Source organism: Temnothorax americanus, unplaced genomic scaffold (genome assembly GCF_048541705.1).
Source record: "Temnothorax americanus isolate GAGA-0224 unplaced genomic scaffold, ASM4854170v1 Scaffold63, whole genome shotgun sequence".
In the NCBI taxonomy this organism is placed as follows: Eukaryota; Metazoa; Arthropoda; class Insecta; order Hymenoptera; family Formicidae; genus Temnothorax; species Temnothorax americanus.
In genome coordinates, this window is record NW_027509778.1 from 617,811 (window position 1) to 638,059 (window position 20,249).

The 20,249-nt window shown below is 35.9% G+C and overlaps 2 protein-coding genes across 4 annotated transcripts in view; one reads left to right on the plus strand and one right to left on the minus strand.

Moving 5' to 3' along the window:
- LOC143905543 (histone demethylase UTY-like) overlaps window positions 1-20,249 on the minus strand; it is a 143,553-nt gene that overhangs the window by 52,119 nt on the left and 71,185 nt on the right. The gene's annotated exons all lie outside the window — the stretch shown is intronic.
- Window positions 333-4,081, plus strand: LOC143905551 (uncharacterized). Its single transcript, XM_077421037.1, has 2 exons — window positions 333-1,510; window positions 1,807-4,081. Exons 1-2 carry the CDS (start codon window positions 1,387-1,389, stop codon window positions 3,021-3,023), a joined length of 1,341 nt encoding a protein of 446 aa, XP_077277163.1. The 5' UTR covers window positions 333-1,386; the 3' UTR covers window positions 3,024-4,081.

Here is a 20,249-nt window from a genome sequence, read left to right on the forward strand (position 1 = left end):
ACAAATGTCTTCTCGGGGACGAAGCGTCGAAAGGCAGCAAATAAACGGGTCAATACTCAGAACGCCACATCGGCTTTAACGCCCAACGACACCGAGGAAGGCAAACAGCCTCGAAGAGGGCGAGGGAGGATGTTCACCCCTTCGTGGTCGCAAAGCGGAAAAAATCGTCACCCTCCCCTTCGATCGGTGACAGAGAAAATTGCAATCGCTATATAAGAAGGATTTCAGGCAATATAAAACTGAACGTTAAAGACAAAGTAAAAAATTGAATATTCTATAAAATATAAAAAAGTATAAGGATTCTTTTAGCAAATTAAAGTTATTGGAAGATTATATCAAATTGAGTTCGAATTCAAATCAAATTCCCTTCGAAATCAAATCCAAACTCGCATTAAACGCGTCAGTAAGTTTACAACAGCGTGTGTTAAAGCGTCGAAATAAATATCCAAATATATAAAATCACAAATTAAAATAAAATTCGAGCTTAAAGTAAATTCTGCATTATGCACGCTAAATTCAGCTCAAACTCAATTCAATGAATTTGATTGAGCTCAATTCAAATCAAGGCTCGAAGCGGCGGCGGCGATTGCCGTCGTTGAAATTTATTATTTCGCTTTGCGGATCGATGCGTGCCGAGATTCTTTCAAGGTTGCAAACGGCAACGGCGACCGACAACGCGACAGTGCGTTATCATCGGTCGCCGGTGCATCGTATCGCATGCGGCGTGACACGGCAAGTACCGTTGCATCGGCCCTGCAGCGGACAGATAGCGAGAAAGAGGAAAGCGGAGGAAACGAGCGAGCGAGAGAAAGAGAGAGAAAGAGGAGGGGAGGCGAGAAAGGGAGAAAGAGGGAGTTGAATGGAATAGCGAATTTACTCGGCGGAGGGAAATTACGCAGCTCTTTCCCTGCCGCGCTTCTCCTGCACGCTCCATCACGATTGTGCAATCGCCGTCAAAGATATCGACAAGCACGAAGAAAGGACGTCCGATAAGTTAGTCGACTCGTTCCTAATACGCCAACTGATGAACTTTATGCCGCATTTTCATTCTAGAAACTAAAGCAGTAGAGCAATTGAGAATGGCTAAACTGTGATACGCTCTCTGGTAGCGAAAATCAGAACCCGAAAGAGTAGGTCGCCGGCTGTCACATAAGTAAAGCGAATTGACAGTTAATTTTTCCATATGACAATTGTATAATACACTAATGTAATTACAATTAGTTATGAAGGCCGGAGTGAAATTTCCACCAAAAAGCTCGAAAAGCAAAATATGTTGCTCTGTTTTCGGTTGCAATAGCAAAGCTCGAAATAACTCGGAATTAAGTTTTCACCACTTTCCTAAAGCCGGTGAAATAAAAGTCAATAAACTAAACATATTTGGACAAAATGAACTTATTGACAAGAGTGTTGTGGGAGAGAATTTTAAAAATCGGCAGAAAAGTAACACCAAGTATGCGAGTTTGCTCACTTCATTTCATCAAAGATGACTACTATGTATTCACAAGACCAGGTAAATTGTCACTATTCTAGAAGCAACCTTTTATTATTTTTATAGTTTTCATTAGTAATTATTAAATTTTAACAGTATTTTATGCATATCACATTATAAATCTCAATCATTATTTAACCTCAAAATGTAATCAGCTATATTATATTTTATATGCAATAATTTAAGTCTTTAAGTGAATTAATATATGTACATTTGACAAAAACAAAATTGTTATTTAGTTATATAATAATAATTAGTTAAACTTAAACTTTTTAATTCTTTTTTAAACTTTTTAAAAATAATATTCTTTTTTTTAGATTGTCCAGCTGGAGCAAGGTTTTTGAAAAAAACTAGTGTACCATCTGTTAATTTGCCACTTTCCAGCGTAGAGACTACTAATGTTTCAAATAATAAAATTACTGAAAGGCAAATTCGACTGGAAAATCGTCAGAAAAATATTAAATTAAATGCGAAGGAAAAAGACACCGAGTGCAATTGTTTTCTGACTGAAGGGGATAATATTGCTGTTCAAAATGATACATTCCTTGTTGAAGAAGTTAGTATAGAAGAAAAATCCAGCGATGTTCCTCAGAAAAAAATTTTAATTGATGTTGGAATGCAAGTAAAAAGTGGAGATTTAATTGAAAAATGCTTTTTACATTTTTTAAAGACTGATAAAGAATTGAGCACTGCCACCGGGATTCAAAATTTTGAATTGTTTGATAGTATCGTAGCTGCTGTTAAAATAGCTGCACCACACTTAAACACTGGTGTATTAAGTATTCGTGAAAGAGTTTTAATGACTTTTATGAAACTGAAACAGAATTTAAGTTATTCGTTTCTATCTATTTTGTTCCCAACGATTAGTGTAAGATATTGTTCAGAGATTATTTGTAACATGTTGGATATTTTAAGTGAAATTTTAGAGCCATGTATTCACTTTCCATCAGGAGATGAAATCTTAAGGAATATGCCATTATGTTTTGCTAATTACCCTGATACTCGCATAATATTAGACTGCACCAAAATAGAAATACAAAGGCCAAAAAACTTATGTTGTCAAATAACAATGTACTCGACTTACAAAAGGAGATATACTATAAAATTTATGAAAGGAGTAACACCAGGTGGTATAATATCTTTTGTCAGTAAAGCTTACGGAGGTAGAGCATCGGATAAAGCAATATTTGAACAGAGTCTTTTGTTGCAACGACTAAAGAAAGGTGTGTCGGTTATGGTAGACAAAGGTTTTCTGATAGATAAATTGTGTTGTGATTATGATGTGAAACTAATTAGACCGCCATTCCTTAAAGATAAGGTTCAATTTTCTGAAAATGACGCTGTAGAGAATGCAGATATTGCAAGTGCAAGAGTGCATGTTGAAAGACTCAACCAAAGACTAAAAGTATTTGAAATACTGGGCAGTAAAATGTCTTCATGCCTTGTACCAAAGAGCGAGAAGATCATAACTATTCTATGTGCAGTAGTAAATCTAAGTAGTCCCATTTTCAAGGATGATAAATTTCATTCTTAATTTTTCTTAATAAGACTTTTTACTATTTGTAAAAATAAATTATTAGTTTTTGTATTTAAAAAAAAGTTTATTTTATTTTAATCAATCAATTTATTCCGCAGAACCCTCCTTAATACAAACGTGATGCAACATTACATTGTAGTAAACATTTTTTAAAAATGTTAACATATTATTTGTAAATTCGTGATCAAATTCAACTGTTAGAATATGAAAACTATTGTCGATAGATGCATATATAATAAAGTCGGTTATTTCTACATTCAAGATTGCCATTCCAAGCTGAATCTGTGCAAAATAGTTGCTTTTTTCTTTTAATGTTAAATTTTTATTTAAATAATTAAGAGATTGAACCACATCTGATATAGTTTTCGTTTTGCCAGCGAATGGACACTTAATTTCGATTAATTTGTTAGGTTTTCCATTCTCATCTAAAGTCACACCGTCTGGACTATATCCTAGCCAAGGATTTATTTCTGGTACAACTAGACCTATTTCTTTAACTTTAACGCCAGTGTAATCTTCATAGGCAGTTCTTGCTGATGATTCATATTTAATGCCGTGCTTCATGGCCGCTGTTTTTTTAAACGCCTTTGGATAAAAATATTGCTGTGATTTTTGCTCCCAATTTGCTGTCTTATTTTTTTTATACGTGTAGAGGGCATAACATCTTGAACCTGTTACTCGAAACTGTCTTTCCTTCTTCCATAATACTTTACTCTTAAAAGTTTTTTCACAAACTGACTTAGTGTTTACTTTTAATAAATTTAACAATCTTGCACAACACTTTTTCTGGTTGATTTGGAGAAATTTTTGACAAATTCAACATTGAATTTGACGGTTGAACACTTAAGATAGCTTCTAGTATATAACAATAAATTTTAAAAATCTTAAAATTTTATGTACAAATTATTTGTAAAAATGTAATAAAGTGTATAAGAATCAATTGTAAATAATATTAACAATTGTATATAATATTTGAAAACTAGCATGCCCCGCCGGGCTTCGCCCCGGAGAACATGTGTATTAAGACACGCAAATAGTCTCTCTCTCTCTCTCCCTCTCCCTCTCTCTCTCTCTCTCACCCCTTATCCTCCCCCTCCCCCCTCTCTCCCTCTCTCCCTCCCTCTATGTATTTTTTCTATGTATTTGGATATCTTTCTAGAATTAATTTTTTTTTGCGTGAAAACGTTTTTTTTAATAGTTATTCTGCTATTCCGGAAAATTCTACCCCTATATCATATACTTGTGATAAAAATTTAGTCCAGCCGTTCTTGAGTTATAAGTGGTGTAACTAACCCGACTTTGTTTTATATATTAAGATTAATTGTAAAAATTCTGTTCACAATATCAAAGTTTTAGAAGCAAAAAAATCAATACTTATCAATTGATTCTTTAAGTAATAATTCACTTGGATAAATTTGTTTTAATTTGATTGATTAAAAGTTACTTTAAAAAAGATTTGATCAAAATTATCCATACATATGCTTGTACAAAGCTGAGTTCTGGTTGTTAGTAATAAGAAGCTCATTTATTTCTTTTCTTTGTTCTCCCGTTAACGTAGCAATGTATTTTTTCTTAAATTTTTTATTTAAACATTCGTGTTCACATAATGGGCTTGGCATATATTTTTCCATAGATTTTGCATGTGGCTTTTTCCACAAGCATTTAGTATCAGTACAAGATACTAAATCCAAATCATTAACATCCATTCTGAAAAAAAAATTATCTTTGGTATGGGCAAAAATAATTGCAAAAAATTGGTTAAATAATGTCAATACTGTCATGCTACTTCAATTTTAAAACAGATACTGTAAACAAAAATAGTCTTTACATCTAATATCTTTTACATATAACTTAAAATTAATTTAATATTTTTTTAAATTTATACAATAAAGAAGCATAATTTATATCATAAATTAATTAATAAGGCTATCGAGAAGAAAGCAGTAATAATAAACTAACCTATTCAGGTATAGGAAAACAGCCACACTATGTTTGCATTTCCTACTTAATCCGGCTTTGCAGAAACATTTGATGTCTAAGATCTTCCCAACGGAAGAAATTGATCCAGTAATCTCGTGAGGATTACTTTTTAAACTCGAAGTTTGCAAGCAAAATGCAATGAAACGTGTGCAATCGACATCAACACTTGTTTTACCACAAAATATTACATGATTTGCATTCAATACCCTTTCACCTTCAACAAAATTGCGGCATGAAGGCGTCGAATTGGTGAAACTGCATATCTCACTAATGGGCAGTCTCATTTTAATTACTTTAATCTTATAAATGCACACATACGTCGTATTGTACAGTGACAAGTGACCTACTCTCTCCGGCCATCTTGCCTTCGTGACGTCACGACCGCCAATCCCAATATCTAGTTAATTAATTTAAACGTCCGGCTTTGAATTAAATTCTAATTCGTTGGGTCGTCGTATAAAATCCTGAAAGTTGTAACTTTATCAAGAGACATAATGTTAAGTTAAAAGAGACACAAATGTTTGCTTTATTATTTCTCTCGTTATTTCTTTACAAAAATAGCTTCTGTCAATGATTTTTTAAATTTAAAATACATTAGTGGAAACATACAGAAAACTGATAAATTTGTACACTTTAAGTTTCTAAAGTCAGATAGGATGTTACAAAAATAATGCAATGTAATACAAATGTCATGTCCAGAAAAGAAGATAATGGGGGATATCGGTATAAATTTAATATTTGTAATACAAAACACATTTACCTGTTTACATTGTTTTAACAATATTGTACGAATAATATTGACTCTGGATATTTTTATCGTTTTGCGCATTTAAATTTCCTACATTTGATCAAAGTGAAATTATGAGAACGGTTTCACATTTTAAAAAATACGAAGAACTACTAAATTTTTCAATTATGAGCATTACTGCTTCCCTAGAAAACATTTAAAAATAAAACTGTAGATACAAAAAGCTTACATCATGTGTGCAGTAAGACTTAAGAGTATTTCTGCATGCTCCTCTTAAAACGAGGGAATCTCGCGAAGGAAAAGAAGGGAGATGCAATCGCGAATATCGCTAAATCCAGACTGGAATCTCGCAAGGGAAAATGATATCCAGAGACAAAGGATGATACGATAAACGACTCGTTCGTTCCGATCGGACAACGTGGGAGAAAGAGGGACGAGCATTCACAACCCTTCGCGGCGCGGCGCATGAACGTTTCCGAGAACTGTCCCTTTGCGTAAACACGTGATCACTTCACGGAAGTATAATACTTCTTCCTCTTTCCTATGTCTATAAACGCGGATTATATCGCATCGATTTTAACTGCGTGCACTTCTCCATTGCGTGCGCACATTGTCGATTATATGGCACACGTGCACAGCCGATTATATCAGAATGGTTGAAACTCTCTTTGTTTAGCAGATAACTTTGGTGCAGATTTCAATGGAAGAAACATCGTGTCGCGGCAAATTATCTTTACGCAATGTAATAATATAACTATTTAAAAGATGCTCCTTCTATATTATTACATTTCAATTAAGGCGTAAAGATATATATCCTTCCTCAGTCCTATTACTCGTGTCCGAGCGCGGTGACTTTTCTTCAGATATATGTGTTGCGCACGTAGATTATACACATTGTATATAGGACCTACAGTTTAACGCAGATTCCAAACGGCTATATTTTTTTTTAGAGAAGTGTTCATGGCAAGAATACTCTCGGTGGTTTGCCATTGCCTTCCGAGAGGAGAACGAGCGAATATAATTTTTCTAGCTCTACCGGGGCTCGAACCTGGGACTTCGGCTCAATAGACCAGTGCGCTGTCTATACTATACTATAGGCCACGCTCGTCCTCGAATAAAGATAATAGATAAAGATATAAGCATACCAAAATTTTATTAATGTTATACATAATGGTATACATATATTTATATAAAAATTAAATATTAAAATATCAGTACAGAAAAATGAGTCATATACATTTAATCTCGTTCGTTTTTGTCCTTTCTTATTCGTCTTATATTTCTTTTCAGACGGCCGCACGAAAGCGCTCGTTCTTCGGCCTTTTCGTCGAGATCGAAATGGTTAACATGGGCACCTATTTACGGTTTTGCGCAAATATTAAACTCGCCCATCAAGCATTAATGGTGTTTGCTAATCGCCGTAACCATGGCCGACGCATTAGCCATTTGCATTACTAATGTCGTACTTGAACGACGTCGACAACGACATTTTCGACCTTTGAGATGCGCACCGCGCGCGCAATTACCGCTCGGAGGAGAACGTAAATTTGCTTTTTCTTTTCGCAGGTAATTCGCAATTACCTTTGCAACCGAAAATAGCACAAAACGATACATTAGAAGATTGACGCCTATGGTCATTTAGTTCTTGCATGCCATACGTGACTTCCTAAGGTTTGCAAAAACTTAAATAGATACATATTAATTGAATACTATAGAGAAATAAATTTAAGATTTCTCTAAAAATTTCTCGAAAGAATATAAGATTTGCCCAAACAAAAGTAAAAAAAAATATATACGATTAATCGTACAAGATTTCCGAAACTCTTCTCACGCATCCAAGAGTTACAGAATAGGTGTATCTCTTTGTTATTTTGCAAGAGCCGTTTATTTCGTAAAACCAATAATGAAACTTTTATATAGGAATATAACATTTTGTATGCGCCCAGTATACTTTTCTCTTGAAATGAAAAAATTTCACAGCGAATTCCCCTTTCTAACTCGGTGACATGTTCGAATGGCAGTTAGTCAGTCAGTGGATAGATCGAGCCCGGCGACGTCCGTTAACGGCGAGCGAGGCGAATGCGAACGGCATTCTCATTATCGCCGCTATGCCGTACATACATAGCCAGCAAGAACGAGCAATGCACGCAATGGCTATCGAAAGGAAGGTAAAAGCGAGACTGCAAAGACAGCCGGAACGAAACGAAGGCCTACCTTCCGGCACGAGGAAACGATGCACTCTTAGCTCAACTGAAGCTTACGGGTGTCTATTTAAATCCAGGAATTAATTGACACGCTCGCTGACGCCGAGTATAAATTTAGACCGAGGAAAGCGGGACGAGAGAAAGAAGAAGGAGTGGGCAGGATAGAGAATGTTTTATAAGTGCAAAAACATGGTGCAAAATTAATCCTATAAATTATTCAACAGATATAGAGATCATTTTCTTTTGGCTAAATTATTGATTTTCAACATAATGCATATAAGCAATTGCGATAATAATAGTCAAATATAAGATTAACTCGTATTAATTTAATCTTGCAAGATTAAGTTCATTATTTCTAAATGTATGTTAATATTTATTGAGTATTATAATATTACAAGACACATATATACATATTTACAATTATATTATTTATAGAAGAAATAAGTCGTAATAAAAATTCGTAACAAAAATTCATTAAGGGAATCCTAAACCAAAGGCCAAACTCCGAAAATGTCAATTGTTTTCAATAAATGTTACTGGCCTATATTTGTCTTTGTATAGACAAGGATATAGACAAGGATAAACAAGGTTATAGTACCCACATTGCACAATAATAGATCTACACGTATAACTTTTTTGTTAGGGATGTAACCCTAATTCTGAGCACTGTATGCTATTTCTTGATATACTTATATAATTCACCTTCTACGACGGTCTCATATTGTAACAACAAATTGTAGAATTTTTATATGAAGCAAATGTTGTCACGAGTTGACGTCTTACTTTCTGCATTTCTGAAATTATTTTCGTTCTCGGTATAAAATCGACCGTCGTGGAAAGCATTAGCGCATATACTTTAACTTTAAGAAAGAATTTTTAAATCCATAAAGCCAATAAAAAGATATGCGTTTAGTAAAAATGTCGGTATTACAGACGGCTTTAGGATTCTCTTAAACTTAACAAAAGCGTTCAGTAAAAAAATAATGAAAGAACTTCTCGTTATAATTAATAAATAATTGGACTCTTATTAAAATAATTGCAAATCCAAGTTTATTCTTTCTAAGAAAAGAGAAATTGACTTTCCACTTGAAAAATCCATTAAAACGTTTTCCGAACACCCTGTATATAGCTAACGGCGGACGTGCTATGAGACATACGGAGAACAATGAAGCGCACGGTCACAAACACGCAGGCATACATGCACGTACGCACGCACGCACGGCGCATACAAAGATGACGTAAGCGCTGATTACGCGTCGTCGTTGCGATGGCGGGCTCGCAGCGGCGACTCGTGTTGCATGCGACGTTCACAGAATGCGGCAATGTACCGAGCGAGCGCATGTGTGATGCATGCATCACACGCATACACGCACGCGCGCGACCGAAGGACGAGGCCTTCAAGTATGTACGTATATATATATATATATCGCGCGCATAAAGTGTGGCTAATATTGTGTGTGTGTGTGTGTGTGTGTATATATATATCGGATATATATATATATCACACGCACATACGCGCCACATATACATGTATGTATATATGTATAATGCGTACAAGATCATCAGCTGACAAGAAGGACCTGGCGAAGCAGGGAAGAGTCCGCGTTGAAATGTCCTCACGATACGAAAAGAAAGGAAACTATGTAATAAATATAAACTTATTTCGCAAGTAAATCAAAATCCGAAGGACCAAAAGTATATTTACGCCGAGTGCATAAATATTTTGCATTCCTTTTTCGCATCAACCCTCAACAGATGATTTCCAAAATTTGGAATGTAAATTTTGTCGTTATATCTTTGGTTATTACGTATCTATTCGAGAAAAGAGAATTAAATGATGATGAGTCCTACAGAAGAGACAGTTATAAAGCTCTTTTTCTTTTTAAATTACATTATTAAAATGTTATTTATAGAAATTATAAAACCACTTTCATTCCCGAGAATTCAACGCTTTATGCTTATATTTATACGTAATTCGAATAAAATATTCGTGTCAGCAAGACAATCCCGAGACTAGCTAAAATTTTCTGCTTGCACGATAAACAATCGACGCGATGATGACGCAAGGCTCGCGTGCATCGATTGGCAAACTTTGCAACTCAAACTGAAATGCGTGCAAGTACCGCTGACACGAGTATCACTTTGTTTTTCAGACGAAAATAATTTCATTTTTTATTCGTGACAATAACAACGGCGAAGAAAAATGATCAATTATTGTCGCATTGTGGAAGCGTGACTGATCGATTTTTCTCTACTTACGCATCATCATGAACGGACCATAAAATTTTTTCTCCCCCCTCCCTGCACGTATCTATGCCATCGGAAATTCCTCACTGGAATTATAACGGTTTCGATCCCTGGCATTCCGAATTTAGACGCGGCACTCGCGAGCGTGTAGCGCAGAGAATATCGATCAGGCATGTATTATCGAACCAGCCGTCAGTTCTACCGGGTGTTCCGAAATGAGGATGCTGCGTAGAGTGAAGCGCCTATCGTACGAGCCCGTCTTTCGAAACGCCGACAATACTTAGTTCGGTAATTGGCACGAGGAGTCAAATAAGAGAAACATGCTGCGTGAAAGATGAACGTTTGATCTTCAGAAAACTTTAGAAAAAGACCTCTTCAGACTGCACTGCAGGAGAGCATATGATTTCAATTAGGCCCTGCACTTTTTCGAAACAAGTAAGCCTTAATTTCGTGTCATTGTTAATTACTCATCACGTATTAGGACGTGACAGAATGTAAAATGTATTCCTAAAGTTTTGTCAGCTTTTTATGAAATATATAAAGTATATATATTCAATTATATGTATCAAAATTGCATGTGTGTTATGTAAGATACATGTTAAAAGACGCATATAATTCTTTTATGAAATTACGCTCTAGTTTCTACAATTTCTCAAGCCGCAGTTTTATGAAAACGCAGAAAATATAAAATATTCGTGTAATAATGCTCTACACTAACAAAATCGGATCTGATGTAACAGAAACAATGGCATAAATTCTATAGTGCATAAAATATGAGTATACGTATAATATCAAATTAAATATGAAATATACAAAAGTTGTAAAAAATTACATGGAATATATTTTGCAAAAAATTAACTTGCAAAAATTCCATTTTGACATAAAACTACGTCTTTGTCGACGTAAGTAGGGGGTAAGATTGAGAGTACAGATGCAACGAAAACGTGTCATAGGCCAGTCAAATTAGACCAAAAAAGGCTTTTGCTATGAAAGTGATGCGAACTTTTTTATTCCTTTTTAGGCGTGTTGGGGGTGTTTAGAAAAGCTTATTTTTTGGTTGTCGTATCATGAGACCAAGAGCATTTAAGGGGGGAGGGAGAAACAATTTTTGACGAATCGGAACGAGTCACCGCTCATTTTCTTCGTTTTTTCAAGCCCTACAACTTTCTCAGGAGCAAAAATAAATGACTAACCCCTCATTTTTTAGCTGAGGGGTTAATCATTCATTTTTTATCAACATTCGCCGAGTTATTGCAAAAAAACGAAAATTTTGGTTCCCCCGAAAAATAAAATTTTCGCGGTTTTTTGCATTTATCTCGTTTCGATTAATAGATAGCACTTTTTCGCTCCTGAGAAAGTTGTAGGGCTTGAAAAAACGAAGAAAATGAACGGTGACTCGTTCCGATTCGTCAAAAATTGGTTTCCCCTCCCCTCCCTCAAAAAGCTTTGCACTGAGAGAAATCTAAGTAGTTGTGACAACTATTTTTTTGGCAACTCTGCAGTTTAACTACTTGTAACTAGTTTTCCAAAGTAATAGGAACTAAATAGTACTGAATACTATAAAAATATAGTCACAGAAACAATATTTGTCAACTATTAGTTGATAGTTAAATAGCGCCTTAACTATAATTATTATAGTTATATAGACTCCATAAAACAAGATATGACAATAACATTTTTCAAGTTTAGACAATTCCTTGACTTATTGTTTAGACAAATATTTTTTTGTTGTGTAGCATACTTCCAGAAGCCGGTGCGGGCGGCAGTGCAAACTCGCGCAGCGAGAGAGTTCGGCTCGCGCCCGCTACGCGGTGCATCGCCAGTATACTTTTGCGTGTTTAAAATTCAACATCGATTCCTATAACTAGGGTCGCTCAGCAAGGTTTTTCCAGCGATCCTTCTAAGGTTCGCCAGTCAGGGTGTGTTCACCCACATACATATACATTAATCAATTTTGGATTATAAATCTGTATGATTTATGTGGCGGCTCACGCCACCAGTAACCAGTAACCAGTAATACTCGCCCGCGCGGTAACTGTAAAGTCGGCAGTTTGCATCGTCGCCGCTAGGCGTCGCATTGCCCGTACATTCTCTCGAGTTCAAAATTCCGCACCGACCTGTATATAAGGAGACCACCTACGGGACCAAAGCAGATATGTTCAGGCTCATATGAGCGTGGTCCTTTCTAGTCAGTGACTGCGTTTACTTTTATAAATTTACAATAACTCCTCCAAGAAGCCCGACCAATTCATGGAGAAATAAGGATAGAGTCTTGCATGGTGTCAAAAGAGGAAAATTCGCTAAAAACAAAGTTGTTCTTCGAATGGAAAATGCCCAAAAATCATTGACAGATAAAAGGTTATGTGAGGTGCAGTCGCTGCGACGTTGTTAAATCTCCCTTGTTATTCGAAGCACGCTACGTGAACTGTGATATGGCATGTTTCAATAGCCAATGTCACAAAATTTTACACGATAACCCGTTTTTCTCGATATTTCTGAAAAGCTTAGATTAAGATCTATAAGAGCTGCGTTTTTTGAATCTTTGGTAGACCGCCTTCATATAATTAATATCTCGTTTTCTGTTTCCGGGAACCCTTTTGCCATAAAAACTCATGTTAAAACTGTGATTTTAAAATTCATTTTTGCAAATTTTTACGCGATAACCGATGCTAAAATTTTTTTAGCACTTTTCTCGCATCTCACTTTATACGTCCATAAAGTTTTTTTCCAATTTTTAGATACATCTATTATCTGTAGAACCTCCTTAATGTTTACTTTTAAGTTTTTTAATTTAACAAATAAAAAATTATTCTTTATTAGACAACTCTAAAAATTATGTTGATATCACTACAATGAATTATTCATGTTACTACAACATACTTTTTGCACACACAATATATTTTTCGTTAATGCCACTACTTTCTTGTAGTTTAAACAATTTATTTATTGTTGTTATTACAACTATTTTATACATAGTTGAGGCGCTATTTATCCACAAATTTCTAGTCGTTTTAACAAAAAAAATTCTAGTTGCTGGTACAAATTTTTTCTCTGAGTGTGAGTCTCATGATACGACAACTCAAAAATAAGCTTTTCTAAACACCCTCAACACGCTTAAAAAGGAATAAAAAAAGTTTGCATCACTTTCATAGCAAAATGTTTAATTTGACTGGCCTATCGCCTATCACACTTTAAACGTTTATATCTTTAAAACTAATAATCGTAGAGTAATGATTAATACGTCATTAGATAGCTTATATAGTCCCATTTCCTCTCAAAAGTCTCGAAAGTTTCAAAAAGCTTCCTCAATGAGGAAGCCAAACAATTATAAGCAAATAATTATGCTCAAGTCTCAACCACTTTCAATAATTCTTCTTTTTTGACAATTTATTATTAATTATCGGCAACTTTTCTAATTCCATTATATTCTTCAATCTTTTCTACCCCTATTTCATATATAATACTTTAAGATTTGATTGATTAGATTCAGCTTTTTTAAATCTGAAATTAAAATAAAACGTCAAATCCACGTCGATATCGCTTTAACAAAATCTGCAATGTTTTAATTCTAATGAGCAACACACGTTTCTCTTTTATTCCAAAAATCTCAGTCTAATCGTGCACTGAAACAAAAATTTGTTAATCCGAAAAAAAATATTTAGTCCGATACGTTCAACTAAACACGTTAGTTAATTAAACATTAGTTGTTTCAACAATTTTTTAATCAAGAATTAATTCAACTTAGTTAAACTAACTAAAATGTTTAGTTGAACGTATCGGACTAAATATTTTTTCGAATTAACAAATTGTTTTTCTAGTGTAGCTAAACGTAGCGAAAGAGAGCCGCAACGCGGTGCAGGTCGACGCGACAGTCGACCTAAGCTAAGTTAGGTTTCAGCGCACAACACAAAGGGAAGAAGGGACACAAGGGAGAGGGAGGTAACGGGGAACAGAAGGAGAACCCGAGAGAGTGCAGCGCGGCCGGGGGAGAGCGCCATTCGAGGGAGGGCTGTTGAACTTTCAGGGTCACTCCCATGGGCTTCTCGCGCGCGGAAGAGAGAAAGCGAGAGGAAAACGAAAGAAGTGTAAGGGGTCGAGAGGGGGAGGGAGAGAGAAAGAGCGATCGGAGAGGGGAACAAGCAGGTTGAGGCCCGACACGAAAACTCACTCCTAAACTGTCTAAGAACGCGCGCGATTCGGGGACCGAGCAACGGACCGACCGACCGACCGACCGATCGACCACGTCGTCTCTTCGAGGCCCCTAGGCGCGCGCGATAGACGGGTAGCGTCGCGTCGCCGTCGCCGCGCGTCGTCCTTCCCAAATGCGCGTTGCTCACGAAAGCCCGACGCGAACATTCGGCACGAAACCAGTTTTCGGGGCCCCGGCAAGGGCTCCGATTCTCTTCGCCGAGGCTTCCCGAGACAACCACAGGGACCGCGAATGCGAGCACGAGCGCGATGAGCTAACAGTGAAATAGTCAGGGTCGCGTGAAAGCGCCGAAGAGATTCACTTTCGGCCGTCCTACTTCTAGATCCGCCACGACGGAAAGCCGCGCTCGTTTAATGCGAGCATAAAAGAAATGGCGCTTGAACGAGAAAAGCTCGAAAACTAAAAAGCTACGCGGAATAAATTATACGGGAGAACGTTGACCCGTGTAATGACTCACCGAGTCGCGCCGCCGCTATTTTTATCGTTTACTTTCTTTTTAATCTTCTCCGCCGGGTATTACGAGTCCGAAGTTTTACTCGAGTTCTTGCGAGTTTCGAAAAAGACGAGCACGTTTCGACAACGGTGAGCCGAGGCGCTCGGCCTCGCGCGATCAGACAAAATGGCAGGAAGTTAACTGTAGTCGGTGACTAAGTGCGAACAGGATTCCGCACGTACGTGGCGGAAACCGCCGGTCGTCTGCGCGAAAGTGCGTCTACGTGAGCAGGGGAAAAATTGATAAGAGAGATCGAGATAAGATCGGCTACAGTCTCGCGTGTTCGGACTATTCGGAGCCATGTGGTCTCACGGTTATACACCGAAGAGCTCCGTTTCAATTCGTGAGAGCTCTCGGAAGATTACACCGCTTAGCGGTAAACGCGGCCTTCTCTAAGTTCACGCTAAATACAGGGGTCTCAGAATCCTCGAATATTTTTTCTCTCGAAGCGTCCTCGTTTCTAAGATTATATTTTTTCTTGGTAGAGAAGGCATTTATCACGATATTTGGCGGCATAATAGCTCTAAACTGGTGTAGGGTAGAGCGGGGTCAAAAGTAATGCGGGGCGAAAGTAACAACTCAAATATATATAGTTATAAGCATGGATGCGCATGCGTCTGTTGGTTAACGGATGGAGCTGAACCAGCTATAACGTGTCTCAGAACGCCTCGGTCTGGGTATTGAGTATAAACTATAGATATTAACTATAGTATTAACTATATAGATATTTGAGTTGTTACTTTCGCCCCGCGTTACTTTTGACCCCGCTCTACCCTACTCTAAAAAGATAAATAAGAGTAAGGCTACATGTGAAAATTAAGTAAATTATGAATAATTTTTATTTGTAGCGAAAAATATTAGTAGATAATAAATATACATATAATCAATGGGTCACAGCATATTTTTTGTAAATTATCAATATGAAATGTTTTACCTCTCCATATATCATGTAATTCGATTATTAGTATCTTCCCTTCTCAATAAATATTTTTCAGCTAAATTAAGAAATATATCATTTCGGTTGAATGAGAGGATAATGGGCCAACGATACGAGCTAAATACATCAAGTTATTATATTAATACAAAGTTTTATTCATAATTAGAATAGATATATTCTATTTATAAATCAAACTTTGTGTTAACATAATATTTTGTATTTAGTTCGTATCGTTGGCCCATTATTCTCTCATATTGCTTTACATAAAACGTCAAAAACGTGTCACATATTTTAATATTTTAATTTTAACTGATTTTTAAGTCGTGATACAATGATATTGATATCTCTGTTTCCGAATATAAATCTAAACTCTCTATAGGTAATCTGTCTGCTTTAGTCTTTGTCTTATGACAATCATGTTTCTCGCTGCAGTAATTACTATTATCATTATTTTACTGCAGCGTTATTGCAATTCTATTATTATTCTCTAGCAACAATCACTGTTACCCCTATATACAATTGTTACCACATAAAAGATCCGTTATCACCCAAATATGTATAAAAACTTTTCTAGAATTTACACAATTTCGGGCGCGATGAGACGAGAGGGAATCTTTATCTCGAAAGGGGCGGTGTCATCGAGCGATAAGAAACTCGAACGAAACCTCGGTCGGAAAGAACGTGCGAGCCGCGTACGTACACACAAGAGAAGGACCGTCCGCTGGTAGAAGGTCAACGACCGGCTCTCGCTCTCCTCTCTAGTACCTGTATCATCCTCATTTCTCCTCCTCAGGCGGAACGCGCGCGAACCTAACCTCTAGCGAACGAGTGCGAACGCATTCTCGTCCTCTTTCTCCTTTCCTCTTCCCGCGAAACTAGTCTTACGCGCAAATTACTCCCGCGGGATTCCGCTCGAGTACTCGCGGTCGAACCTACGAAGCCATTTAGATTCCAACTCTACTCAAAACAGAAGTTTCCGGGGAAAAAATCGGCGTAGAATTTTCCTCAAAGAAAGATCGGCTTTCAACATAAATTAATTTTATAACATGATAACTTATTACATTAATTACAATTTTTTATTCAATGTGAATAATTGTTAAGCAAAAATTTTAAATAGAGACTAAGACCACGCAATCGTCGAGAAAAAACTAGCAAACTCTCTTTCAAATGATGTGTGTATTAATATCTCATTATAAAATTTCATTACTATTTAACCCTTAAAGTGCACAGCTTTGCACATCTAAAGGGCCTTTTCTGGTCCTTTTTTTCATTCTGGATGGGAAAATCCAGATCATTATTTATTTCAAAAAAAAAATTCAGAATGCTACAAAAAATTGCACATTTAAAAGTTAACATCTTTACCCATTATAAGTTATTATATGTAATCCAATAAATCCTCGTATTTCTCCCTTAGGAGCCGCTTTTCGCACACGAGAAAGGGAGAGTGAGAATGCTATATGGTGTAATTTCGTATTTTTGCAGTAAAGTTACAAACGCAACTCGAAAGAGTGGCAATAGGAGACGAGAAAATCGATATAAATGCCAGCCGATGGGGTTTACACGCTTCGAGAGTCGTCGGGGTTAAGTGGCCCGTCGTTTCCCGCGGTTAACGTGCGCGTTATAACGTTACTCGCTCTAATGCGGTAACAGCTCGCGCGCTAACCCACTAGAGATATTAATTCACGCGTGTACCACGCGTGTCAGCTGATCGGCTTTCGCGTGCGCAAGCCGGCCGGTCGGTCGGTCGGCTGATCGCCAATTGCCGATTGCGATTGCGTCATAACGCAATCGTGCATAATCGCGATTAATAACTGTCATTACGGCCAGCGAGAAATGCAAATACGAAACGAATAAACGAGCGAGCGAGCGAGCCGTCGTACATTTTTTCCTGCGCGTTTTTCAACGTGAATGCTGATGAGCGATCGACGCGATACTTATATATCGAATCATGATCTGGAAAAAAAACAGAATCGGAGTTCTAATTGTTCAAGAAATTAATGAATCGTTCAACGTCCTAATTTTTGTGAATTTTAGAAGATAATCTTTTTTGTTATATAGTAATTCATTTACTTTTTCATTTCATGATAAACCCGTTGACTGTTAGATGAAAAAAATGCTTGTAGGCCAAAAATGCTTTTGACAAAAAAGTTAATAAAATTATAAAAAAGATGTTTTCTGGGAGTTTTTTGAGTCGCTGTATCTAAAATTAAAATTAAAATTTCAAAATTTAAAATGGCGGAAAAATTTATAAAAGCTCTTATAAATTAATTTTTCTGCAAACCTAAAGATATTTTAAATTTTTTGACCATATTAAATCCGTCATTAATTAACAAATTTCAATTTTAAAATAGAATCAGCGGCTCAAAAAACCCCTAAAAATTGTTATGCATGCAATTAAATGAATTTTTTGCTCATCATATTGAATTTGCCATTTCAAATTCTAGAATTTTTATTTTAAATTTAAAATCAGGGATTTTTAAAAAACTTTTAAATATAAATTTTTTTGCAAATCAAACAATTTTTTGCATTTTTGGGCCGCCATATTAGATCCGTCATTTTGAATTTCGTAATTTTAATTTTAGATTTAAATTCAACGACCCCAAAAACATAAAGATAAAGGTTCTAATTGTTCCGTTAAAAGCATCTTTTCTTGAATGTGCGGATTTTTCCGTCATGTCATGAACAGTCCTGGTCAGTTTTTTTTTTTCGGTTTTTTTGCAGATATTTCCGTCATTGACAGTCAAGGGGTTAAATGTAAAATCAGCTTAAAATTCGATGTGTAACCGATTAACGAGTCTCCTTTTAAAGAACGCTGATTCAATTCCAATCTTCTCTTTTTTCCAAATATTTAAACGTTAAATGTTCATCCAATTAAACGAGATACAAATATACGTAATAAAAACGTAATAAATCAATTATATGATGGTTAACGCAATCAACAATATCGAAAATTAATATAATTAAAGAGTAATTGCTCGTAGATCAAAAAATCGCATAATAAAGTGGTAATGCAAGTGGTAATACAAGTGGTAATTCGCTTTTTCTTATAATTTTCATCAATCGAGTCTAACTATATATTTAATATTGTATTTATACATATATTACAACGCGATGCAACATATGTGTTTTTCACATAAAATTTAAATTATATTATACAGTTTTATAAGTTCTTATATTTGAAAAAGCTGTTATCTATAATTTTTCACCATAATTTTATATAATTCTTATATATAATTCTTTATATAATTCTTTATATAATTATTTTATTAATAATATAAGATCAAAATATCCACAAATAGTTTTTATATGAAATTTTAATAAATCCTAATAAACAGACACATAGACGATCAATATTTGAGATTTTATTTTGTAACGCAATGTGTCTCAGAAATCCATGTGATTTACCCTTTCTCAAAATTCGGAATCTGTCTATTAATAATTTTAATTTTGTTCTTCTCTATCTTTCTCTCTTCAATTCCGCTGCACGCGCCTACGTACGTGAAAGATTCATCGATCTCGGGGGCACATCGGCTCGGCGTGCCGAGCTTTGACCGAGAAAACAGCCGGGGGCCAGTGATCTTCAACTCGTTCAACAACACTCTGGTGAGGTGGCATTGCCTGAATGCCATGGTCAGCGACTGTGCGAGATCGAGAATTTAAATTCTACGCCGACTCCCATCGGCCCACCGTCTTCCTATAATCTCCTGCAGCGTAATCTTGCTAGTGTGCAAACAAAAAGAGAAAAACCAGAAACCGAACCGGCGAGATCAAAAACCACATCGAGATAAATTTTTATCGAGACATTGTAGTTTTATGTGCGTATGAGTGTGTGCAGTTATATAAAGGTTTATTCTTTTTGATTGATGTTAAAAATGTACTTCCGAATGACCCCTGTTCGCGATCGACTTAAAGTTTTACACATAAGTTGTTTTAGTTGTAAGAAATAAAGTGCGCGTGTCCCGATTTCGAGAAATAATTTTTTTTATGACAACATTTATCGGCTAAAATCGATTCTATACGATATATGTTACCGTAAAAGTGATAAATTCGGTAATTATGTAGAATTACCGGTTATCATGCATAATTTTCAACGTACAGTGGTAAATGTAATAAATTGTAACAAATTTATCAATTTTACCAATAATATTATAACCAAAACTTTTTAATAAAAGTAATAAATCTTTCATTAATTTTGTTATGGGTGGGAAAGTTTGAACTCACTGTATTCACGCATACATTTTTTCACCCACACAATTGAGTTAGTTTTTTTTTTCTTTGAGTAGAGCCCCCGTAGGGGCGGAATACAATCTCCAGTAGAGTAGATATTTACTATATATATTATATTTTATATATGTTGTATATATCATATATATAAAATCGATTTTAGTCGATATGTGCTGTCAT

What these genes read in the sequence shown, in the direction of transcription:
- LOC143905551 (XM_077421037.1), top strand. Translation starts at nt 1,387, where the DNA reads ATGAACTTATTGACAAGAGTGTTGTGGGAGAGAATTTTAAAAATCGGC. An exon ending in CTATGTATTCACAAGACCAG is followed by an intron (nt 1,511 to 1,806) that starts GTAAATTGTCAC and finishes TCTTTTTTTTAG; the next exon opens with ATTGTCCAGCTGGAGCAAGG.